At 37.0% G+C, this 27,132-nt stretch overlaps 1 protein-coding gene across 2 annotated transcripts in view; it reads left to right on the top strand.

The window, feature by feature from the left end:
- Positions 1–27,072, top strand: part of ORC3 (origin recognition complex subunit 3) — a 57,305-nt gene extending 30,233 nt beyond the window's left edge. The window contains exons 12-20 of one of the 2 annotated variants that reach the window (XM_079779978.1): positions 3,227–3,343; positions 4,408–4,487; positions 12,480–12,613; positions 15,301–15,377; positions 16,259–16,359; positions 20,577–20,718; positions 22,780–22,896; positions 23,642–23,721; positions 24,244–27,072. In XM_079779978.1, coding sequence (XP_079636104.1) covers positions 3,227–3,343; positions 4,408–4,487; positions 12,480–12,613; positions 15,301–15,377; positions 16,259–16,359; positions 20,577–20,718; positions 22,780–22,896; positions 23,642–23,721; positions 24,244–24,349 — 954 coding nt within the window. In that variant the 3' untranslated portion in view covers positions 24,350–27,072. Of the gene's footprint in view, positions 1–3,226; positions 3,344–4,407; positions 4,488–12,479; positions 12,614–15,297; positions 15,378–16,258; positions 16,360–20,576; positions 20,719–22,779; positions 22,897–23,641; positions 23,722–24,243 lie in introns of both variants that reach the window. The other variant, XM_079779977.1, reaches the window with a different exon arrangement.
- The last annotated feature ends 60 nt before the right edge of the window (positions 27,073–27,132 follow it).

Genomic DNA, 27,132 nt, shown 5'->3' with positions numbered 1-27,132 from the left:
TGTGCATTTTCTTGTTTCTGAATAGTCTGTCCCTTGAATAATTGTTCAGTGCAACTGGGTACCATGGCCAAAGAGTATACTCTGACAGTTAACAATCAAGTTCTAGTACATTTAAGCAGAATAAGCTTACACAGCTGACATTGACTGAAACTTCTGATGACTCATAGCTTTCAGACCCTTAAAAGAAGTTTAACCAAATAATCTTTAGAGTTTCTTTTGGCTCTGGAATGCTATGATTTTATGTATTTGTTCATTAAATAGATTAGTAATAATTTTTCCTGGCTGGTTAAATCATTTAAATTCCTCATTATAATTTTCTTTTAATGCATAGGTTTAATTGAAGATAGATAAATTATTAGTTATTATTAGTTAGACAACTATAGGTTTTAGATGAAATAGCAGAAGTGACTGGATATACTTTTACCGTGTTTTTGCCCCATAGTGTTGCTTTAGTAATTAAACCTTTTTTTTTTCTTCTCAACTTTAAAACTTTCATTTAGGAAACTGTATTTTATGAAAAATTGAGAAGTCAAAAGAGCCTGAAACAGAACTTTCAAATTTACTATAATTGCTTGTGCCTGAAATTTAAGACTGTGGCCTCATCTTATTTGCATAATTATCATCATTATCTGATCATAACAAACACTAGGCCTTGAAATAATGAAAAGGTTTTTTAAATAATGAAAAATTACTTTCCTTTCCATGAGCAAATGTTTTGGGGAAATGGGGGAATATTAATAGCTTTTCCCAATTAGTTTTTATGCATTGCCTCATTGTGAGTCACAGCCACCACATAAGACAGATGTTTTTACATCCCTTTGTATTGATGGGGGAGTCACAAAGTGATTAAGTAAGTTGCCTATCTGAAGTGTCACAGTTAGCAAATGGAAGATCTGGCCTTAATTTCCAGGCCTGATGTCAAAGCCACACACTTTCTGTGACACTTTATTGAAGAGTTAGTATAAGCTGAGGAGCAGGTGTCTAGGGTTCTTTGTTAGTGTTTGAGAAATCTGAAATGGGGTTTTCAAATATCTCTCTTCTTATACTCCAGGGCACAGTTCCTGAGTGTGCAATGTTGCCCATGCTGTGTAAAGTATTTCTTTTCTATCCTCATACAAGTAAATTCCGGAAAGATATTATTCAATTCTACTGTACCACTCAGTTATTTGTATATATAGTTATTCCACAGAGTAGAAGTAATGGTAGTGCAAGTAGCATAAAGTATGACTTTATTCAGTAATAGATTCTTTTTTCTATGGAATGCTTCCCCTGTTTAAAAGCTATTTAAGCATTCATCAAGGGAAGCAATTGTTGCCTTTATGCAATTTCTATGTTACAGTTTACAGCAGTGATTTTCAATCTTTTTTTATCTCATGGCACATAAACTAATTACTAAAATTCTGTAGCACACCAAAAAATACATTTTTTGCTGACCTGACAAAAAAATAGGTATGATTTTGATTGATTCGCACTGGATGGCTGTTGTGTTGGCTGTTGTCATTTTTCTTATTTGACAATCTAAGGGAAAAAAGATCAGTGTTGCTGACTAAATAGTCAGGTATTGCCTGTTTTTAAAATTCTTGCAGTAAAAACTGCTGGTTGATGGTAAACATAGAATTAAAATAATGCTCTCCCAGTTGGTGGTTAAAGTACTATTTGCGCTGATGTACTGGTGTACTGATGATAGGAGACCTAGATTTTTGAATTACCAACTAATTCAAATACTGGGAAGGAAAACATTTTGATATTAAAGGCTTTTTAAAAATTTGCCCTAGGCTTTCAGTTTGTTTGTTTTTTTATTTGCCCTAAGCTGACCCATAGATTGCTGAAACAAGGAATTGATTTCTAAGTGATTAAGAGTTTAGGAAAATATCTCAGATTTGCTGCTTTTTAGATTTGTTTGAATTTATTGATACCTGTAGTGTTTGTTTCTGCATGGTTGACTACTAAAATTAATGGGTATCTGCAAGATATTCCCGAAAAAAGACAGCCCAGTAGTCAAAGTCCTTTATTTGACTTCTCGGAAGAGAAAAGAAATCTGAAAAGCAGATCATAATTCTCTTAAGAAAATGTTACAGAAGTAAGCAGTCATGAAAATATGAGGGCTGAAAAACTCTTGCTAGGATGCAGTGTTTTAAAATCATTTCTAAGCTACTTCAGAAGGTTCTAGAAAACAATGCTCCTTCTCCTCAACCTCCCTTCCCCCCTAAAAAAACAAACCTTTTGAAATTGATTTGTAAGGTTAGTCAACCTTTAGGTTTCTTAAGACACTATCTTTCATATCATAATGAATTCTAAATCATAAAGCTTGTTGGCTTTAGATTTCTCTTTTTCACTATTTTTTCTTAATTGGTAAAGTGAAAGAAAAACCTGTATATATTGGAGAATCTCAACAAAAGGCAGAATCACCTGTGGTGTTTCTTCCCTTTCAAACATAACTCTAGCTGTACTTTAAGAAAAGCTACATCGTAAGTGGGACCTCAGTAACTGTTAATTACGGTCATCTCCTCACTCTTCTGATGCCAGTGAGGTAGCGGGTAATGGGCCTACTTTGCTGTGGCACACACTAGGTGCCTGGCACAGGCAGGCATCCAACAAGGTGCTCTTTTTTGTGTGTATTTTTTTTCCTTAATATGTTTTTATTGATTTCAGAGAGAGGAGGGAGAGGGAGAGAGAGATGGAAACATCAAAGATGAGAGAGAATCATCAATGGACTGCCCTTTGCATGCCACTTACTGGAGATCGAGCCCGTGACCTAGGCATGTGCTCTGACCAGGAATCGAATTGTGACCTCTTAGTTCATGTTCAATCACCGAGCCACACTGGCTAGTTAAGATGCTATTTTTCACACTTGTATTTTGGGGGCCACACTTGTATTTTGTGGCAGTGCTGTAGATAGGAGATTAAATCACAGTATTAATTTTGGTGTGTATAAAATAGACTTTTATACTAAATAAAAAATACCCAGCCTTGAAAGGTCAATGGGGGGGAAAAAAAGGGAGATATATGTACTACTATTTGTAATACTTTAAACAATAAAATAAAAAATACCCAGCCTTTACTCTGGATTTTGTATACATTATAAATTCTCAGAATTGAGGAGGATAATTTGTAATTCTGAATCATTTCTTTTCAGTTTTTCTGAAATTATATATATCCATTAAGTAGATTTATTGTTGTATTTTTTAAATTCCTGACTTACATATGTATTCTGTGATTTTTTTAGGAGGAGACGCAATCATTACTAGAAAGCCTGCATGTGTACCATACAAATTACTTTCTGGTTTTGAGATGTCTTCATCAGTTCACTTCTTCTCTTCCCAAGTACCCATTGGGTCGACAGGTAACCAAAATTTCCTCATTTGGAATCTATGAAGTCAGAATATTGGTTAGTTTCTTGCTTTGATTTCGGTAGCATTCAGACATCAGAATTTGAAATGGATCCAAATCTTGCAGTGAGTGCACAATCTAAATCCATTCCAGCTGTACCCATTACTGGTAATTGAAACAATATTTTTTTACTCGGATGGCCACAACTAGAAATGACCATATCAATCCTAGTAGTGTTGTTTCCTCTACAATGTATTTGTGCTAAGGTATTTCAGCTTTGTCTCTTTAACACTTTCCATCACTTAAACAGAGGTGACCCTCCGCCTTAGTGAAATGGAAAAATTCTGTTTGAGAATGCTTAATGGTTAACCTTGCATTGTACTAAGAACTAAAAGGGAACTAGTACTTCTCCCTGCAAAATTACCTTCTGCCGGCCTTTGTGTCATATCATAAACCCATGAACCATCTGTAGGATTTTAATGGAAGAATTTTGTATTCTTAAAACTTTGCACCTATCTTAAAGGTTTAGAGAATAAATATGTAAAAAATGACTTGTTGCCCTGGCTGGTTTGGCTCAGTAGATAGAGCGTTGGCCTGCAGACTGAAGGGTCCCGGGTTCGATTCCAGTTGGGGACACATGCCCGGGTTGCAGGCTCGATCCCCAGTGGGGGGTCTGCAGGAGGCTGCCCATCAATGATTCTCATCATTTCTTTTTCTAACTCTCCCTCTCCCTTCTCTGAAATGAATAAAAATACTTTGTAAAAATAACTTGTTTATAAAATGATTTCTGCCATTAAGCCTTTTTTTATTAACCACATCATTTTTATGATTTTTGTGTTGCAAAGTGACCAGTGATTAGCAGCCAATTCCAATATAGTTTCATTTTCCTTATATGTAAATGATGTTCTTATAAAGACTGATCCATGTGATATATGCCGGTTTTGTAGTCATCTAAAGAAAATGGTTGTTTTTAGTAACCCTAATTTTTTGACCATTTATGTGGATTTTGTCAAACTAGTAGTATGCCAACTTAGTACATCACTTTTGGTTCCTCATAAGTGTGCTGTTCACTTTCAGATCAGAGAGCTGTACTGCACATGTTTAGAAAAGAACATATGGGATTCAGAGGAGTATGCATCGGCCTTGCAGCTGCTGAGGTAGTTTTTTTTGTTTTTTTTTTTTAGTCTGCTCTAAGCCTGCCAATATGTAACATCTTCCTCCAGACCTCTGCCTGCCAAGTAGTTTTATAAGTAGCCATGTGTGTCTAATACTTATATCTATCTTGAATTTATGTTTGTAGTTTACAGTGTTTTTAATGTAGCAACCACCCATTTCTTTGTTGGTGTTACTTTGTTTTTAAGTGTGATTTTTAAAGTAAAACAAGTATTTGTTTAGTCAAATAGTAACACTACACGCGTAGGTATGGATAATTCTCACCTAGCCAGCTTGACATCATGGCAGGGAAGGTCATCCTGGAAAGCGAGCTCACCATGGCCCCTCGCTGCTTGAGTGCAGGAGCAGCATCACTAGGTGAAGTGCATCCTGTGGAGGAGGCCACTGCCGACCTCGATGAGGAGCAACCACGAGTAGGCAGTGGCCTTGGTGCTTTTCCCCGCTTGAGCTGGCCCTGTTCACATCAACATTGGGTAATTCATAGATTATTTATCTAATATTACATGAATAAGTAAGATATATTGTGGAGTTATTGTCATCAAAGATCAGTTACCATCTCTGACAAATGCATCTTTTAAAGTTAAAATCATTTGTTTTCCTTGGCTTTATATGTATGGTGACTCTTTAGTCTTCCATAAAAATAGTGACCACTTGGACAGTGAGAAAAGGAAAATCAAGTGTGAGTTAAGTTTCTGCACACAGTCTTATAATTTTCCTCAGTGGATATAAATGCTTATATGAAAATATAAAGAAGTCTGAAAACTGAATATTTATTAAGTTTTGGCTTCCTCTGGGCCCCCAAGAAAAGAACAGATGGGCACAGTAGGAGGAAAATTCACATTGACAGCACTTTAAGTCCAGAGACTTAATAATACAAATGTTTAGTGATCTAACAGGTGCAGTTTAAGATGGAAACTAATTTTATGCTATTTGGAAAAATAATTCCCCATGGAAACTAGGTTGCTACTGAAAAGCTGTACTTTATTTTATTTTTTTAAATGCCAGTAAGAGATTTCTATGTATTTATATGCTTCAACTGAAATATTTCTGAGACTTCTTTTGTTTTCTATTAAAGTTAACATACCTATCTCAAACACCCAGTTGATTCTTGCTAGATTTCCTCTTCAACCTTCATGATTAGTGATTGTCTTCCTTCTCCAGTTAGGTATTTCAAAACTCATAGATTCCTTTGTGAGGGAAGGACTTGTTCTTTTCCTTCTGTATCTCCCTTGGCCTGGTTGTCTTGGGGTACAAGTCAAGGATCATGAATACCAATTCCAAACTAGAGTAGGGAAACATGAATAATAAATGTAATATAACAGTGGTAACCACCCTGTGTGAAGGCTTGTAGTGTGCCAGGCACTGCATTATGTACTTTCAGTACATTTTCCAGTTTAGTACTCAAGTATTACTGGTATATACTATTAGCCACACTTTATAGCTGAGAAAACTTAAGCACAGATAGTGTTTCAGTGATTTGCCAGATTCTCTTAACTGTTGAACCAGATTCTAATCCAGGCTTCACTTTGAAGCTGTTGTACTTATGGATTTGGGGGTTTCATAAAGCAGAAACAATAGAAAGCAAAGTTTTAGTCATTTTGCTAAGCTGAGGTCAGAAACATAGGAATGTAAAAGGCACTAAGATCAAATAAAGCAGCTACAGAAAGGACCAGCAAGAGTGGGCACTACAAAAGAGAAGGAACCTGGGAACCTCTGGACTGGATTTCTTTTCACCTTTGTACAGATTAGACATAGACAGGAAGTCAGAGATGCTTGTCAGTTTGGCATTCTAATTAGGAATCATCTGAATTTAGGAAACTAGACATCCTTATCATCTGTCTTCAAACACTTCAAATGATGAAAGAAATTAAGAATAAAATTATCATTGAATGTTACTTTGGAAAGAAAAACTAAGGTACTGTTAGAACCATAGTCTAGTAACATTCCCAAATTGAATTTTTTTCTTAAGTATCTTTTCTTGAAAAATCCCTGTTATCTGAAAAGTGACATGCTAAAGTAACCATAGATCTACTTGATGAAATATTTCCTGACCCTTAAAAAGTACTTAATTCTTTAAAAAAAAAAAAAAAAAAAAAGGTTTTTATTGATTTGAGAGAGGAAGGGAGGAACCGGGGAGAGAAAGGGAGAGAGAGAGAAAAACATCGATTTGTTCTACTTATTTATACATTCATTGGTTGACTATTGTATGTGCCCTAACTTGGGATTGAACCCACAACCTTGATGTATCAACACAATGATCTAACCAACTGAAAAAGTTATTTTGTGGAATCACAAAAGACCCCTAGTAGCCAAAACAATCTTAAGAAAGAATAATGTAGTGGAGACATCATGCTTCCTGATTTCAAACTATATTACAAAACTATAGTAATAAAAAACAGTATGGTATTGTCATAAAAACAGATCAATGGAACATAATAGAGAACCCAGAAATAAACCCACAGATATTTGGGCAATTAATTAATGACAAAAGATCCAAGAAAATACAATGAGGAAAGAAGAGTCTTCAATAAATGGTGTTGGGAAACTTGGACAGATATATGTGAAAGAATGAGGCCAGACCACTATCTTATACTTCACAAAATCAACTCAAAATGGATTAAAGACTTGAACGTGAGACCTGAAACCATAAAACCGGAAGAAAACATAATCGGTAAATAAGCTTCTTGACATTGGTCTTGGCAACGATTTTGGGGGAAAGATCTGCAGAATTTTATATCACAGTTATTTTAAAAATCTATGCAACAGACATTGATGTGTGTGTGGGGAGCATGCAAGTATGCCTTAATAATATGTCATAATTTGATATGAGTACATGGTTCTGCATAACTTCTCCTCTCTGAGTCAACTTTTGGAGCATGAAGACCACCTACAGTATATGAATTGGTTAATTTTTTACTCAACCACATCCAATTATATAAGGACATACTTAAGTTAAAATGCCATTTGGGAACAGGAAGTGGTAAAAATGATGCCATCTCAGCAGTGAGCTAGGGAGTACAGTGGCTTTTCCTGGTCAGCTACGAAAGACCTTAAGATGAAAAATTTACCTTCCTATTGGAGAGAATCTCTCAACAGCCATCTAGAAACTAAATACTAGATCAAGAATTTTTCAGACATTGGTAATTCTAAAAACCTTGCTTCAATAATAAGATTGATCTAAGTCATAGTCCTCAACTTAGAGGAAGGCGATGGATCAACTGGGCCTGAAGAGTACTGTGCCCTCACATTAGGAGTGATGGATTACTATGGCAATGATTCTTGAATTGGGATAATGAAAAGTGTGCCCCTTTTTAGGGAATTTATTCCGCCCCCTACCCCATCAATTGAGATTTATCATCTATACTTACTCCATTTTATTTCAAATAAGGAATCCAAAGCCAGAAACATTGAGTGACTTTTTTTGCAGTTAGCAGAGCTGGAATTTAAATCTGAATTTTCAAAGTTCAGTCTGTTTTTTAATCCTATTTTAATTATTTGAAAGGTGTGTAAAAGGAAATTTATATGGGTTTGTGGCCAATAGTCCATGTTCAGAGCAGACCCACTTTTTGAAAATGAGCCAGTTGAGCAAGTTTCAGTAGACTCAACGTCCCCACCCCTCTTTCCCCCTCATGTCCTGATTCTAGTCATCTTGGCACAGGCTGCAGACATAAATAAAAGAAGCCATAGTGTCTAGTCTGCTTATGCTGAGTGTAACTTTATGAATTTGTTGCAGAAACATTTGCAAATTGAATTTGATTGATAGCTGAAGGAATTTATACTGAAAGAAATTATTCTAATTTCTGAGTAAGGCTTCTGAGTTAAACAGTAATATAGCTCAGCTTTCATTGAGTTGAAAAAACATTACTCAAAAAACATTTGATCACTTTAGCTTACTTCAAAGAGACTAGAGATTTGGGAATCTAAATAATGCATTGTTTTCTGACTTTGCAGATCATCTTTAGATGATATTTAAAGGTCTAGTTATGAAAAATGACACAGTTCTACAGTTTGTGAGATGCTTCCTAAATAGCAGTAATCTAACTTTTGATGATCTAGATTTATCCATGCAGAAGATACATGAGATTGCAGTATTAACATCTCATTTCTTACGTTTAGACCAGGGATTGCCAGTTCTGAATTTGTATCACAGTGGGTCCTCCACAATTATTTGTAGGCTTGTGGTAAAGTCAAGACAAACAGCTGAACTGTTGAAGTTAATTTTACAGCAAAACATGTTAAGACGAATGTTTTTAGAGCAGGGGTCCTCAAACTTTTTAAACAGGGGGCCAGTTCACTGTCCCTCAGACCGTTGGAGGGCCGGACTATAGTTTAAAAAAAACTATGAATAAATTCCTATGCTCACTGCACATATCTTATTTTGAAGTAAAAAAACAAAACGGCAAAAACACCTGCATGTGTCCCGCAGGCCGAAGTTTGAGGACGCCTGTTTTAGAGTAATGCTTTTCAGGCTTTAGTGTGCATAAGAATCAGCCGAGGTGTATTAAATGTGTAAATTTCTGCCCTCTCCCCAAAAATTCTGAATCTGGTTATTGGGAACCTCGGTGTGGTGGTCAGCAGCAATCTGAATTTAACTAGCACTCCACCACATTTGGACATATGGTCCAGGAACCACTTTGAGAAACACTGTTTTAGAAAATAAGGAGCCCTAGTCAGGTGGTTCAGTTGGTTGGAGCATTGCCCCATACACCAAAGATGGTGGGTTCAATTCCCAAACAGGGCACATACCCAGGTGGCAGGTTCGGTTCCCAGTTGGGCAATGTGCAGGAGGCATCTGATCGATGTTTCTCGCATCAGTGTTTCTCTCTTTCTCTACCCCCTTCCTCTCTTTCAAGTCAATTAAAAAAGAAATTGAGGAAGAAATGAAGCCATTAAAGGAAAAGATAAGTCTTAATTGTGGAGAAATTGGGTGACTTTGGGCCATTGATCTCAAATTGATCTCTTAGTCCAAAACTGGAATAAAGTATTTAATTGCTAATAGTGAGCCATGGTTTTTTTATATCAATAAACAGAAAAAAAATCTGAATTTTTATTTTAAGTGTTGTTTTTTTTTAATTAAAGTTAATGCCCACTACTACTTTTCTGCTAGTAAAATGAATAGGTAGCCAAGAAATAAAATGGAGTAATAGCTAATCAAACTTAGTTTGACAACTTGTTTTTTCTTGTGAATTTAGCATTATACTTTTGTAGTTTTTTGTGCTTGTTATGTTGAGCCACTGATGGCAAAGATGACCCTTGTTTTTACCTACATTGAATTTTGGCCAAGAGAGAGGTTAAGGTAGACAAGTAGATAGGCAATTAAATACAGAGTAATAAGGGCTATGATGGGTGAGGTTTTGTGTGCTGAGGAACTAATACACTGTACAGTTAACTTTCATTTAGAGGTTGAGCAGTTTCTTGGAGAAGTGGCATCTAAAATGAAATATCGAGGCTTAGGAGGAATTATGCATATTTTTATTTCATTTGTCATGATCATATATGATTGCTTTGTTGTGTTTGAAGAAGATAATCTCTGAATGTATTTTTTTTAAGCATTTTTGTTTGTTTTTTCTTCTTGTCCTCATTGATATATTTTCAGGTTTAAGTTTTTGAATATTTTTCTAAGCAGTTTTATAATGGTGTGTTGAGAACCTGCGAGCTCTTTATTCAGATCTTTGCATTAGCCATGGATAGACTAGTTTCTCCTTATAGTCTATTCTCAATCAGACGTTTATATAATCAGTACTTAACCAGAAATTATTCTGCACAATGAAGCAGAACACTCCATTGCCCTGCAGGATGATTGCTTTTAATGATTGCTAAAGGATTCTCTTTCTGTCTCAGTTAAGGAAACATTTTTTATGGCAACCTATAAAACTTTTCACATAGTAAGTACCACAAGCCTTTTTTGAACCATTTACTTGATGGTGATATAATCACTTAATCAAGTTGGCTAAAGATAAATAGCTCATTTTCCACATTAATATGATCTATCCTAGATGTGTTTTTTCCTTTCTCTCCAAAGTAATCTAGTGTGATGGCTTTTACACTTTTAAATTCAATTATTTTCAGTTTTGTTTTTTTAAAATATATTTTATTGATTTTTTACAGAGAGGAAGGGAGAGGGATAGAGAGTTAGAAACATCGATGAGAGAGAAACATTGACCAGCTGCCTCCTGCACACCTCCCACTGGGGATGTGCCCGCAACCAAGGTACATGCCCTTGACCAGAATCGAACCTGGGATCCTTCAGTCCTCAGGCCAACACTCTATCCACTGAGCCAAACCAGTTAGGGCTTCTTTTCATTTTTATTCTATTTCTTTGAAAGCAATGTGCTAGATGGAATCCATCAAAATTTGAAAGCATTGTCACACTATCCTCAATTCCTCTCCTCCCATTCTCTCTTTAACTTACTTGTTTTTTGCACAACTACCTTGATCAAGGTCAATAGTGACCTCCATGTACCTAAATGTAATGGTCTATTCTCCATCTTCACTTGCATTTTTAAACTATTATCAGCATTTAACATAGTTCACCATTTTTTTTTTTTAAACCTCACCTGAGGATATATTTTCATTGATTTTTAGAGGGGTGTGGGGGAGAGAAAGAAACATCAATCAGTTGCTTCCTGTACACACCCCAAATGGGGGCGGGGGGCGGGGGATGTAATCTGAAACCCAGGTGTGTTCCCTGGCCCAGAATTGAACCTAGACCTTTCGGTGGATGGGAGGACACTCCTACCAACTGAGCTACCTTGATCAGGGCAGAAGAGATTTTATACGTTTTCTTAAAATCAGGAAAAGTTTGCCTTTTGTCCATACCTACCAGTTTCTATATTTATTGGTTTGGTTGTATGATATTTTTTTGTTTTTCAGTCTGCATGTAAATTTTAGTTGAAATAACCAGGTTAATTTTTTCAGTAGTCATAATTTGTTAGATTTGTATTTTCCTCCTAACTTAGTAATATTAGTATTTTTTATTATGAAAAATGTCAAACATGAAAGAATTAACTTGCAGAATAGCACACATTCTGGATTTGTCTGATTGTTTCTTCATGATTAATATAAGAACTTTTAATCATTGTAGTTTTCATAATTCAGGACTGTTTGCTGAGAATAACTTGTATACTTATGTCATAGCACTTAACATTACTAATATTGACCTGATTCCATTTCATTCTGTTGCTGAATATGATCTTAGTGGAGAGATCCTATAAGTAATGGCTCTGAGAACAGGATCTTAATTTGAGAATATCTGTGTTCTCTCTCCATTCCTAACAAAGATTTCCAATATGGCCTTAAATGAGTTACACAACTCTTCTGCTTGTTAAAAAACAAGCAGAATTTCCTATGTTATTTAAAGTTAAGTGGATTTCCTGACTGATGTTTATAATGCCCATAAAAGATATAAAGCATAGCTAAATAGTAATTAGAGAAATTATTGTAATAGTCTTTTGGTCCTTCCAAGCAAGCTTTCTTTTAACATAAGTGTTATTTCCTCTGCAAACATTTCTTGTCTCATATTGACATTTATATCTGAAGTGAAGGGAAACCTTCAATGCCTACTGTATGGTAAGCACTGTGCTAGACTCTTCAAATACATCTCCTGATTTAGTTTTTAAGCCTCCATTCTAAGCTGTGAAATAGGTGAGTCCCTGTTTTATTTTACAGACAGGGAAACCAAGGATCAGAGGTGTTTAGTAATTTGTTCTATATTACAGACACAGTAAGTGCCAGAGCCAGACTATGAACCCAGATGTTTGTAAGCTTTCTGAGCTGAGCTTCATCATGAGAACTCTTCTGAATACTTCTGAATGTCATACATATTGAGGAAAATCTCTCCAACAAATGTTGGTAGCTACTAATGAAGAATTTGTACCATCTTCTTCTGATCAGAATCATTTCATATGTAGACAATATTTTTTAACCTAATTAATGTTCCAGTTAGATTACATCTCCTGTCACTGATTCTATTCTAGAATGTTGGCAAAGGATGAACTGATGACCATCCTTCAGAAGTGTTTCAGCGTTTTAAAGTCCTCTTCTGAAAAGCAGCTTGGCAGCACAGCAAAGAGGATAGAGGAGCTCCTGGCCCAGCTTCAGAGCCTTGATGGTGAGAAGATGATATCCTGCCAATTTTACTGGCTATGAAAGTCATGTAACTAAAATGACATGGAAAACCCCACGTTTGGCTATATTGAGAGATGAAGGCATAAAGTAGTTCATGATCAGTCAGTATACCAAGGCTCAGAATATTACATATTGATAATTACAAACAGGTCAAATGGTTATCTTCCAGCTTTGGTTTAAGCAATGAAAAGCATCAAATGGGCAGAAAAATAGAAACATTCTTTCTGCAGATGGACAATTTGGAGGACTTACCTTTAAAAAAAAAGGTGGGGGAGGGACAAAAATATTAAGATTGATGAAATTAGCAGGGCATCATAATTAAGGACTCCTTTTAAATTTTTTTTCTTAAGCATTCCATCAGGTCCTTTATAGATTTCAAAAACACTGCATAAGTCATTAGTAAGCCTGAAAAATTAATAGTTCTTTCACAGCAGTGAGGCTCATTTGGTGTGCTGATTACCAAAATGTACATGAGGTCTGCTTTAATCAGCTTACAAGAGTCTGAATCCTTCAGTGAAAGTGAACTGAGGCAGCCTGCCATTTCTCTGTGTGAAGGGTTACAGTTCCCTTATTTTCATGGCCCCCATGTGACCATATTTATATTTGCCAGATGCTGGGGTGCCTGGTTGTGTACAAGTAGCCATGTTCTGTTCTCATGCTCTAGGACTTCTTGTTCTTGTGGGCACCACAGATTGGTACTGATCATTAATTCTCATGGGCTCTTTCTCTTGCTCTGTCTCTAGCACCAAAGTATGGAATTCTTTTGGTAAAGCAAACAAACAAAATAAGTGTGCACCTTTTACTTTTTCCTATTCAGGAAAATTTTAATGGAGCTTGGGGGAAAGAGACAGCTTGGTGGATAATATATAAGCACATAGATTGCACATGGATTAGTGAAAATATTTTACTTGGAATGCCCATAGTAATTCTTCCTGTTTGGCAAGTGTTCCTTTGTCCTGTAAAGCCTTTAGATTTAGGAAACCATTTTTGCTGATATCCCTCACCAGAGGAATGCTTAGTTAATGGAAGGTGAAAGAGCAAGTGGCAGGAACAGGCAAAAGGAGGAAGTATCCCACAAGACTAAGGGGGTGGGTTCCCTCCAGGTTGTGGGTGGGCATGAGCCTAACCATGTTTCAAAAGGGCTGTAATTGGTAATTGTGGAGATCATTGAGTCTAGCTACATACAGAGTCTAAAGCTCAGAGGAGAAAGGAACTTGCTCAAAATCCCACAGCCAGCTAGCTCCCAGATCAGTACCTACCTCTCTTAATCACCAGCTCATTGTTCTTTTCTCACTGATTCACACTTTAAATGCCCCCGAATTATAGTCACTGGGACAGTGAAGGTCCACTTTAAGGACATAAATAGGGTAAAAGACTTAGGAGAATTTAAGATAAATTAGGTAAATTTCAGTCTTTTATAAAATTGGACTCAGCCCTACCTGGTTTGGCTCAGTGGAGAGAGCGTCGGCCTGCAGACCGAAAGGTCCCGGGTTTTGATTCTCGTCAAGGGCACATGCCCAGGTTGCTGGCGTGGTCCCCAGTAGGAAGCGTGCAGGAGGCAGCCGATCAATGATTTCCTCTCATCATTGATGTTCTGTCTCTCTCTCTCCTAATGGGAAGGATGGGGATTAAGATGATTAATAGTATAAATAATAAAGAATTTTACAAGTTGAAGCAAAACTGGTGTCTGGAAGAAATGTTTGTAATTTCTCTATTTCCAGAAGTGACACATTGTTAATAATAAAGTGACATTAAAACCCCCTACATTGGAAAACTAGAAATATTTGACTCTATGCTATCTCTGGTTCCTTCACACTTATTACATATTACAGTCTGGTTTTAAAATTATATTTGGAGGGTTAAGTAGGTCAGAGTGTCATATTTATTTTTAAGAATCTGCTACATGTTAATGAAATGGGACAAAGAATTAATCAGATATTTTAACCTTAAATTATATCTTTCTTGAACCAAGAATAATCCATAGCTAAAAGGAAGTTTGTTCTTTGAGAACAAGATCGCTTCTCTAGCTGCATCCTCCTGTTTCAGACTTGGTCCGAATGAGCCATGTGAGTGTGCAGTTCTAGCAGCTTCCTTGCACAAGCAAGAGGTTATACAGCCTCACCTCTCCAGAAGCACAGCTGCACCTCTGGCCAGATGTGGTTTACTGTGGCCTATGCTGAAGAGCAAAGATGCACTTGGTGTTTTAGTAGATTATGTCACAACTTTTATACACCCTCTTTATTACTTTAATAGCATTTTGTCAAAAATAGTACATTGCAACATCAGGGCCAAACTTGCCAGTGTGTAGGTTTATGTGTGTAGGCATAGTCAAAGGAATACAGTTTAAATTTGTTTTTAGAAGCTGTTTATAACAGCACAAAGACTTGGCGCTTTTTGCTGTTGGTTTTTTTGAGGGGAGAGTATTTGTACTTTGTTTTCATTGTGGTCACATTTTAAACATTCAGTGGCTGGTTTTTTCAGGACCCCTCTGCAGCATAAGTTATGTAATATTTATTGACCTTTAGCTTCTGAAAGAAATAATTTATCTGATGGACCCTTGATCCCCTGCCAGATGAAACTGTATTTCTCTTGGAATAGTAGAAATGTTGGTTCTCTTGATTTGAATGGATTTATCCCAGTTGCTATATATTGGTTTTGTATTAAAAGCAGAAGTCAAAGAGGAAGAAGATGCTTCTGGGTCACAGTCAAAGGGGCTTCAGAAGACAGACCTCTATCATCTTCAGAAGGTCAGGTCACTTTCTTCTCCTTCCAATGACATCCTGTAATACTCGCTTTTTCCCAGTATGTACTCTAGATGAGCTCTGCCTGGATATCTTTATTTTCCTTTTAAAATCACACCCAGGAACAAAGCAGACTTTGTAATTCACTTATAAATGAAACATCCTATTTATCTCACTGCCAGCCTCATTCTCCATGTACACAGTCTGGAATTTACTAGTGAACATAGGTGGAAACTGTTCCTGTAGCCTCAGAGAGAACGAAAATTAACCAGCAATAGGGAAAATGGGAACATAGTTGCAAAAAAGAGTCCAATTATTTATCTGATGTATTTATTGGTATTTCTGTTGAGCCTACCTCATTAGTTTTAGATACTTTTCTTGATTTTTTTTTAATGTATAGTCATGTAGAGGAGAAATTGAACTACAGTTTTCCCATTGTAATCTTTTTCAGGTAGTTCTAACTTTAGAATCTTGGTTGAACCTTTGTATAGCATGATACCAAGTTATAATAAATGTAGAGTAAAATTTCAATCTAAGCAAAAGCAAACCACATGGAATCTATTCTGTTAGTGTGGCAAAAGGGCAAGATTTTTCTTTTCCTTGTAAGTCCTTTACTTAAATGAAGTAATGAGTTGTGGATAGTGAGCACTCTGCCATATAACTTAGTAACGAAGTAAACTGCCCTTTTCCTCTTTCCCTGAAAATTTACTCAATGTTTGAAGCAAAACGCTAGGAGGAGAGATTCTTTCCAGACCTTAAAATTAAAAAAGAACCCATTTTAATCTGGTTCTTCTTGCACAATCTGTCTTATGCAAAGGGCATCAGCTGCCTCTGAGGGGTTTTCTTTCTCCGAATCACCAGTAAAGCTATGTTCTTTCCATCCACAGTCATTATTGGAAATGAAGGAGTTAAGAAGAACAGGAAAGAAACAGACCAAGTTTGAAGTTTTGAGAGAAAAAGTTGTGAACTTCATTGACAGTCTGGTGAGGTAAGTGGTTGCTCTTAAGAGCTAAAAATCTGGCTATTTTGTGATAGCGTCCATACCCATTTTTGGACACTTCCCCCTAGATTAGGCTTTATGCTTTTCAGGTTCCTCCTTCCAGCTAAGAATTGTAATTTTGATCGTCTTTCCATCCTTATGAAGATGTGTAAACAAAATGACTTAGTGCATTCTTTTACAGCCAGTTCAAAAATACAGGTTTAAATTTGATCTAGTTCATTAGGCTGGGATAGGAGGGGTAATGATGGAAACAGAAAGCGTTTTCCCCCTAATAACACAGTATTTGCATTACACTTTATTCTTTCTCTATCTCTGCTAAGAGTATGCTGGACCTGGGCCAAGCCCCAGAGCAGACTAGCCGTAATGTCCTATTTATCCCGAGTAAAGAAAGGACTTGTAATTCTAGAGAATACCTGCGCAACCCATTATCAGCACTAAATTCATAGTAAACTTAGAAGTCTACCAGTCTTGCCTGTTTTTAAAAAATTATTCCTTTTTGGGAAACCCAGATCATTGCTATAGAAAAACAAGGCAAGTGAGAAAAAGAAAATGACTTCATAGTTAAAGAGTAGGAAAACAAACTGTTATTTATCATTGCTGATTATATTTTAATGGCAGTCTAACTCAACAGCCAGCTAGACACTGAATAGAATCAAGTACTAAAAATATAGCAGCTCAGTTATTGAAGACAAAGAGTGGTTTTCTGATAAATTACCTGACCTTCTTGAAAGTGAAAAGTTCCATTTTCTAGGACAATGTGGGGACAGAGTCATTGTTCCTAGTCATTGGGGAGAAATTACTAATGTCATGAAAGAGGTCCAAATGATCAACCAAGTATGACAAAGGCAGTTTACAGTGAGAGAAATGTGTCATATAAAAGTGATGCAATGCAATGTTGAACTGACCTACAAGCCAGAAATGACCTTATAGAACTCGTAGAGTTAATCTTGCCCTGCTGGCTTCCCTGTTCTTATAGTTTCCAGCCCCAATTTCCTGGCTCTTCCCTTTTACCAGGTTGTGACCATTGCAGATGCTAAAAATAATTTTGCGATGAATTGTAGCATAATTTCTAAGCTGAATATCAGGTTCCTTTTTGAGTTCTCACAAATTCCAAATTGTAGGCTCTGAAACCAGATAACCATTTCCCTAATATGTCTGACCTTTTACCTTTCTGAGTAGTTACTAAAATAAAACTGAACATGATTGAAATATGTTGTGAAATCACAAAATTTTCCTTACTAGGGTTGACTTTCTTTACCAAGATTGACTCTCCCAGGAGGAAAGAGATTAGGATTTGTAGCATATTAGAGCTAAGAGGGACCTGAGAAATCATGTGGCAGCTAAAGCCCAGTGAGAGGCTGACTATGGCAAGTCCCAGGCCCCGTATGATAACATCTGTCAAAAGGCCCTCTTCATTTCTCCATACTGTCACCAAGGATCAGTCACATTACAGATGTTCGAAAAGAGCTTGGAGTTCTGGAGAAATGTGGAGGAAGGTGATCTAGAGCTGTTCAAACAAGTGATATACTAACAGACCGTGAAACTTTGCTGAGCTGGAAATTAAAAGGAAGAGAGAAGCTGAAGAAATGCTTGAAAGGAAGTGACAAAGGAAGAGATTGAAGTTCAAAAAGCCAAATGGGAAAGGGAGTGGCTAGAAAGTTTGAGGAAAGTCAAGGTGGCCTTGTGGACATTTGGCAAACTTCGAAGCATATACCAAGGGGAAGAAAGACTTCCTGCAACCACCGAAAGTAAAAGTGAAACAGCGTTGAGTGGCCACCTGGGGTCACAGCCACAGAACCTTCCCCCAACTGTCTCCCCTCCTACTCTGAAGGACTCATTCTTTTCTCCCATTTCCACCCCAAAGTAGAGTAGTATTTGCTTTTTAGTCTACTTTTGTTCTCAATTCAATTTTATATCAGTCGTTAATTCTTTTGTACATTGAAATGAGGGTCTCTAGAAAGAAGCCGTCCACACTCCCTACCCCTAGGCCAACCAAGATTGGAAGGTGCTACCATTGGTGCTGCCTTCTCTTCCACAGCCTGTTCCTGAATGTTTTGTACTTCACTGAATTGTGATAGTTAGAAACTTCATATGTAGTTTGTGGAAATTGTCCAGTTAAATATTGCTTGGGGGGAAAAAAGAAAATATAAGCAGTAGGCTCCAAAAGGCAGGGTTCCCAGTGTACCATGAGCCTTATTGAGAGACTAAGTTATAGTTTTCACCAAAATACAAGCTTCAACTTTTTAGCCCTTGATACCAAATGGTTCTACCAGTTCCCTTAAAAACACCTCTCTGATCTGAATCCAAAATGAGCATGGTAGATGCTGTAGTGTCCGACTAATTGCATATTTCTTCTCACAGCAAATAAGTTGCAGAGGAATATTTCTGTGCCAGTCTCCAGGTTTATAGTTGTTCACTTAATGTAGCCCAGTGGAAACAAAATATAAGCAAATATATTACCTCTGTTGGAGATACTTTGAGGATATTAAACAAGACTTTTTCCTTTAGGAAGTCTAAACATTAAATATAAAGATGTTGAAAAGGGAGAGGATTACAAATGTGAGACAATAATTCTTTTCTGAAATTGACTCTATCTGGTTGCCTTGTTAAACTTCCAGTCCTTATTACATAGCAGGGACGTCAGTAGAGTCTTTAATGATTGGGTAGAAACAGCCTGAGGTTGGTGTAGGAAGAGTTTATGGTCAGAAATTATAAATGAGTAACCAGCCATCCAGGGTGGCATTCAGCATCACAGAAACCATTCCTGGGGCTACAGCTAAATTAACTTAATCTTGAGTAAGATGTTAGCAGTACTTGAGGTACAGACTGCTGGTCCTTAGATCAAGTTATAAATCATACTCTTTGCAATTGGCTTTTATTCTGATTGACTGCAGATGTCTACAGAAGTGGACTGAGCTGGGGGCAGGGGCTTTGAGACAGGAAGGAAGGAGATACTGGGGAGTGATGGTTAATACCCTCTTCACTTTTTCTTCCTCCACTGACACACTGGTGAGCAGGGATAGTGGGATTTTCTGGGGAATGGTATCCTCTGCAGGAGGGAGAAAGCCGGGAAGAAGAGGATGATTTCCCTGGTAATTGGGCTGAGGTAAATGTGCTGCTTGCACACATGGGAAAAAGAGCTGTTACAATCTGTCATGTGGCCAAAATACTTCAAGGCTAGGATTGGACTAAGCCCCAGGAATCTTTCTGAAGGCATGTAAGTTCACTGAATTAGTGACTTACTACTCTGTCTTTGGGTAGTGTATACCAAAGCTTCTTCCAATTTGTTACCCTCTAGGCCACCAAAGACCTATGTCACTATCATGGTTGAGACCAGTTGATGGGCTCATTATACATTCAAACTGAATTTTAAAGAAATTATTTTAGAGAGAGAGGGACAGGGAGAGAAACATCGATGTGAGAGAGGAACATTTATTTGTTGCCTCCTGTACGCACTGCAATTGAAGGACAAACCCACAACATTTTGGTGCATGGACAATGTTCCAACCAACTGAGCCACATTGACTCAAACTGAATTTTTTAATGCTTCATTTTTAAGTTTAGATTTAATTATGTTTATCATCTAGCTCATAAGAGAAAAATCTCATTACACTTTTTAAATTTGCTTGTTTTTCAATGCCCTGAAGCTAACATTTAGCCTTTTCTGCCTTCTAAAGTAAAAAGTAATTCTAACATAAATAACTTTCAAGGTACCATTTCTGAGAGATATCAATTAAAACACTTTTTGTGATCCAAAAAGAATTTTGTAAACTCTTAATTCCAGGCACAAGGCCTGTTTAATATTTGCAAGAGTTAAGTGTTTGCTCTGGCAGGAATGTGGATATCTTGGTTTTCTAAACAATTTAAGAAAGTATATCTTAATACTTTAAGAAATTGTACTTTGAAGGTTTACAGCAGAAATGTAATTTATGTACATTTGTTCTTAAAGGTTTAAATAAGAACAAATATAGTTCCTTGTGCTCTGAAGAGTTCTGGAAGTTTTAAAAAATAATGGAATAGGTACAATTCTTTGTGAACCTGCACTGAATTTGATTTTTGGGTTTGTTTCATTTGTTTGTTTTTGGTTGTTGTTGATTTTGCCCATTAAGCAAATTGCTCCGTCTTCCCCCTGATTCACAAAAATGTTACATTGAAATTAAACCTGTGCTTATCTAAATGCTGATAGCTGACTTGGGCTGTTTCAGAGAATACCTTCTGCCTCCTGAGACACAGCCTCTGCACGAGGTGGTGTACTTCACCGCCGCTCACACCCTGCACGAGCACCTCAATGCTGCTCCGCGCTTGGCCCTCCACACTGCACTCAACAACCCCTATTACTATCTCAAGGTAAGGAGCACATTCACTTCTCTGACAGTTTGGGTCAGACCCCAGGCATTATTTATCACAAAAACAAATTTACAGTTCCTAGTGACCAGGGCGTTAGTTGGCAGCTCAGAATTGGCACCTCTTTCAGATACCTTTAAAAATCCTTTAGACTTCAGAGTGTGTTTTCTAAGCCAGTGAAAATAATCAAGTCCACTAATGCTGCCAACATTGGATCATTGTAAATGTCTTCCCCTTCGTGTGATAAAATCAGAAGATAGATACTAAAACTTGAGTAAAATGCTACTACTCTTGTGAAATAAATGTTTCCTACAATAACAGCAAAAAAGGGGCTCAAACTGTATGGCCTACTAAAATGACTTAGAAACGCTCTGGGATTTCATCTTGGATTTTAAACCAAGGAACGATCTATTCTGAGAGAGCATCTCCAGATGGCCAGAATCTGCCAGGAATAGACACCTAAAATGAGGCACATTTGATAGTTCTACAAAGTTGTTTATACTGAGAATACGAGACAGATCAGGATCTTAAAAACTTTCTTATAGAGAGGTAAAGTAGTCACTTTAAACATTTTAGTAAGCTATATTGCAGTAAGTTATATACATATATTAAAAAGTTTGTTGATAGTTTTTTAATAAGATAATATTAACCTTTTGCACTCAGATGTCGAGTGTGACTCGACACGGTTAGCATTAGAATAAAGGAATCGAGAAAAAAGCAAGTGAGTGCAAAGGGTTAAGTTAATTTATTAGTTACTAAGTTGTCACTCAGTTTACATGTAGAAATCTTACCACAAAGGACACCTAAGAAGTGACTCCATGAAACCTATGAAGAGTGTCCTATGTACTAGTTTCCTATTCCAAAGTGGCACACAGGCATGCTAAGCATTACAAGAGAAATCTTGAGTGGGAAGATATAAATCAGTGGTCTTCAGTGATGGTGGGTAGTGGGGAGCTTGAGTAATTTCATATTCACAACACAAAATATCAAGTCATTTTTATATAAAGCTCACATTAAGTCTCTTACAAAATAATTCTGGCTAGTGGTAGGTCACAGAAAAGAACTGGTGTGATTTTAGCAGTCTTTGGGAGTATCCTTCCTATATAATAAAAGCGTAATATGCAAATCGACTGAACAACGGAATGACTGGTTACTATGATGCTCACTGACCACCAGGGGGCAGATGCTTAATGCAGGAGCTGCCCCCTGGTGGTCAGTGCGCTCCCACAGGGGGAGGCTGCTCAGCCAGAAGCCTGGCTCAGGGCTGGCAAGCCAGCAGCAGTGGCGGAACCTCTCCCACCTTTGAGGCAGCGCTAAGGAACAGCAAGCTGGGCTCACAGCTGGCGAGCGCAGAGGTGGTGGCAGGAGCCTTTCCCGCCTCCGCTGCAGGCGGGTGGTAAGGAGTGAGGGGTCCCAGACTGCAAGAGGGCGCAGGCCAGGCTAAGGGACATACCCCCCACACCCCAGTGCATGAATCTCGTGCACTGGGCCTCTAGTATATTATAAATTCCATGTGTAAGTGAATGTGTGAGAAAGATTGTTTTTAAGTAAGAACCATGGATTTCAAATAAATTGAAAAACACTCATGATTTTTATAAGGGTTAGGATCTGCAGTGTTGACAAGCCTTTGGGATTACAGACTTGATAGTAGTGAGTTGGTATTAATACAGTATAGTAATTGCTAGAATTCAAGTAATTTCAAATGTTGGAAGTAGCATTGTGTTGAAAACCCACAAAGAATTCCATAAACTTTTCATGGAAACCAGAAATGCATTAGGTTCTCAGAAATTAGTAATGTATTATTAAAATGAGAAAGAAAAAAAAAACAAAATAAAAAATATGCTTGTCTTCTGATCCTGGGAGTATTCTTTAGTGACCAGGATTATGACCAAGACTTAATCCTAAACAAGCAGTTAACTGTTGGAGAGTAAATGCAACTCACTAAATAAAAGGAAATTATACTTCACTTGCTGATTTACTAAATTTCGGTCAGGGGTTTTATTGTCTGATTTTGTACCTAATCATTTCTGAAAGGTAATCATCTTAGTTTACTGTTATTTTTAGAATGAAGCACTGAAAAGTGAAGAAGGCTGCATTCCAAATGTCGCCCCAGACATCTGCATAGCATATAAACTGCACCTCGAGTGCAGCAGGCTCATCAACCTTGTGGACTGGTCAGAGGTAAGAGGAGGGAGAAGAGCAAACTGTATTTGTACACTACCCATGACACTTTCCTGGGATGTTGTTTTTCTTAATGTCTTTTTTGAAAAGCATAAATCACCTCATGCTTCAGAAATTCTCCAAAATAGCAGTTCCATTCCCAATCCCCTGCACTCTGATCAAACCCAACTTAACAGTAAGCAGAAGCTGAGCAGTTTAGATCAGTTTTGTTATTCCATAAAATAAAAAACATATTAACTACCATTTCCCTTATAGCACAAACGAAAAGAAAAAAAACAACACATTGGAATAACTACACTAGCAATCAGGAAGCACAAGGAATAGTTGGCGAGGCCATGGACAACTGTTGTTCTTATTTTAACTATTCCTTCCCTCCTCAGAATATTACAAAGTTAACTGTTGAAGGCCCTGTTTTATAGATCTGTTGTTGCCGTTTAAAAATATTCATAATTGGCTGCTTCCCAGAAATACAGGCATTTTGCTGGGGTAATGGAGGTTGGGAGTATAGGATTCAGTGCATCCCTTTTCAACTCTAACTAGTAATTTTTCTCTGCACATTTCTTCTCTGAAATAACATTATGCAGGAACCACTCTGTTATCCTTTAATGTGTACTTGATTTAAAGTAGCAGTATAGTTTTAGCAGCAGCAGTGCTTGACCTGGCTTCATACAGAGCCATCAAGGGCAATTAAAGATGTTTGGCAACAGTAGAGATTTTTGTTTTCTTCTGTCTTCTCTCTCAAAAGGCTTTTGCAACAGTTGTGACAGCTGCTGAAAAAACGGATGCCAATTCTATAACCTCAGAAGAAAGGAATGACATTATTCAGTATCCTTTTAAAACCACTCTACAATGTCCAAGTATATGTATAGAATGTTTGTAATTTTCCAAGATCTACATTCGAGATTTATAAAGATGTGATGCAACCAACCTTATTGATATTAACCATCTCATCACAGAATGACGTCTCTAGATATTTAATCCAAACTTAATCTAAAATGAAGCCAAATCTAAAATATTTGGTTTAAAACTTATAGCAAGATCATATTCCAAAATTCACCAAAAATATCCAAAACTGTCATTATTGAATTCTCTATTTTTATAAGGTTATTAATGTACTTTCAGGAGTTTTCATACTATGGAAAAAATTAGGTAAATATTAAGCACTTTTCCACTCATATCTTATTGACTGGATTCTAATTACATTTAATATTTAATGGTTTCCCTCAAGGGTTGTTTAATTTAGGAGTATATTTTGAACTATATTTCAGTTTACTAATGTTTTAACATTGATATTTTAACGTCTTGTCAAAATACAACATGGCCAATTACCTTAACTATATCCTCCAGTGCTCGGTTCATTAGAGCTGTTTCCGAACTAGAACTTCTAGGATTTGTAAAACCTACCAAAAAGAAGACTGACCACGTGGCAAGGCTAACATGGGGAGGCTGCTAGAAAGCAAATGAATGAAGCCAGAAGGATCACATTTAGTTTAAGAGAGACCAGTCATCCTTACAAACCACTAGAGGACAAATGTATAATCCCCACATGATGTTTAACCAGAAAGTAGACTGTTAATCCCAAACAGGACTATATCAAAACACTTTCAGCATACTTTGGAATCCAGTAACACAAATACATTGTAACTGAAACCTTTCTCACATTATCACTAATTTTCATATTAATAAAATGTTCTTGAACATAGTATGTAAATGTAATAACTTTATTCAGGAGTATAAAGTATTTGCAGTTGATTTAATAGTACTCATTCCTGCTCTAAGACATTTTGGAGGCAAATGGGAAAATGTGAGTATGGACTGGATATTAATTAAATTAGGGGAGTATTATTTTAAGTGAGATAACAGTTTCTAGTTATACAGGACTACCTTATTCTTAGAAGCTGTAGAATGTATGTTCTTTGAAATAAATATAAACATATAAATAAATATGGTACAGTAACTTTTCACTTTAAGTGTATTATTTATTGACTGCTCTTTCAGCTTGAGTGCTTTCTGAATAAAAAAGTGAGAACTAAGAAAGTTCCTGAGTTTTGCTTTAAAGGTTATTATAAAGCAGAAAAATAGGGCAAAAGAGCTAGAGGGGGATTGCAGGATTAAAAGATTTCTAATGGCATGTTTATTATGCTTATGGGAATGATCTGGGAGAAAGAAAATAGATACAGGAGAGAGGACTGCTGGAATGGTCTTTTAATGAGAGGATTTTGGATATAGTTTTTACCTAGAACGTAGGAACAATTTTTGGAGCCATGTCTGAGTCGATAGAGACAGGTTATTAGGTGCTTTAGCTGAATATTCATTTATTAATACCAATTACTATATAATTTTGAAGGGAGTAGATGACCCAAATAAGACAATCACTTCTAACTAGGGAACATATTAAACAGATTCCAACAGTCCTCCCCTCCCACATCTTTTAAAGCAGTCTCTGGGGGTAGAACATGGGATCTTTCCTAGAAGTTCTCCAGTTAATATTGTGATGCCAAAAAAAAAAATAATAAAGTTGTCACTCCAATAAATTTAATAAAAAAATAAAACCAGTTTTATATTTAATACTGTGTGAAAACTTACATACTAAAAAGAATATGCATTTATTATTCTGATAAAATGTATTCAATCACTCCAGATTTTAACTTCCTACTTACATTCTCCTAAAAATGCTATCCCACTATATCATTGGTTCTCAGCTGGGGACTGTCTCCTCCCCCTACCTCCAGCATTTAGCAGTATTCTGGAGGTACATTTAATTGTCACAACAGGGGATTTAGGGGAGAGTGCTACTGGTATCTAGTGGGAGAGGCCAGAGATGATGCTAAAACATCCTATACTACACAGGATAACTCTGCAAACAAAGAATGATCTGGCTCAAATTGATATACTGCAGTTGAGAATCTGTATTAGTCCATTAAAACCAGATAGAATCCCCCCCCCCCCCCTTATTGATGGCACCTTGTGTTATACCAGTGTTTCTCAAACATTTAATGGGCATATGAATTATCTGGAGATCTTGTGAAAGCTCTGTACCTCATTTTGGCCTTGTTTTAAACAAAGAATTGGTAAAACACAATCACTCAAGTTTTTATAAAGGAAAAATAAACATTTTGCTTTCTCTGACAAATTCATATATAAATCCTATCCTATATAATAAAACCCTAATATGCAAATCGACCGAATGGAGAAACGACCGGTCGCTATTATGCACACTGACCACCAGGGGGGCAGATGCTCAATGTAGGAGCTGCCCCCTGGTGGTCAGTGCACACCCATAGGGGGAGTGCTGCTCACCCAGAAGGCGGGCTCAGGACTGGCGAGCGCAGTGGCGGTGGGGGGAGCCTCTCCTGCGCAGGCGATAAGGAGCAAGGGGTCCCGGACTGTGAGAGGGTGCAGGCTGGGCTGAGGGATGCCCCCCAGTGCACGAAATTTCATGTACCAGGCCTCTAGTATATATATATATATATAAAGTATCTCCTAGGCCTGTGGTCGGCAAACTGCGGCTCGCGAGCCACATGCGGCTCTTTGGCCCCTTGAGTGTGGCTCTTCCACAAAATACCACGGCCGGGGCGAGTCTATTTTGAAGAAGTGGCGTTAGAAGAATTTTAAGTTTAAAAAACTTGGCTCTCAAAAGAAATTTTAATTGTTGTACTGTTGATATTTGGCTCTGTTGACTAATGAGTTTGCCGACCACTGTCCTAGGCCATTTCTGATTGGGATATGCTAAAAGAACTCACTGAAGCATTTCCATTCATTTCATTATAGGAAAGCTTTGTTGGAAGTGACTTAAATGTGCTTTTGAAGTAAAACTTCCAAAGCTGTTAAAACTAATCAATCATGTAACAATTTGGAATCAGACTCAGCTTTTGAAAAGAGCACTAAAATCTTAGATTTGGTAAATGAAAATACTGGTATTCAAGTCTTTTAAGTCAGATTAAATAGATTGGTTCCTGGAAAATGCTTACATTTAAAACATTGCCTTTATTCAAATACTACCCATCTGTACATTAAAAAACAAGCAGATTAGAAGTAAAGGTTTTATTCTTCCAACTAAATTCCAGTACTACAAGGGCAGTAAAACAATGATACACTGGGGGGCAGGGGAATGCAGCAATAAACATTTGTTAAAAAGACTGATAGAATAAATAAAAACTACCAAAAAAAAAAAAAGAGAAAATCATATAAATCCATTTTGAAACCCCGAGAAGAAATGCCCTTCTCCTTCACTAT

This window comes from Cnephaeus nilssonii (assembly GCF_951640355.1).
Source record: "Cnephaeus nilssonii genome assembly, chromosome: 9".
Lineage (NCBI taxonomy): Eukaryota > Metazoa > Chordata > Mammalia > Chiroptera > Vespertilionidae > Cnephaeus > Cnephaeus nilssonii.
This window is presented reverse-complemented; position numbering and strand designations above follow the sequence as displayed.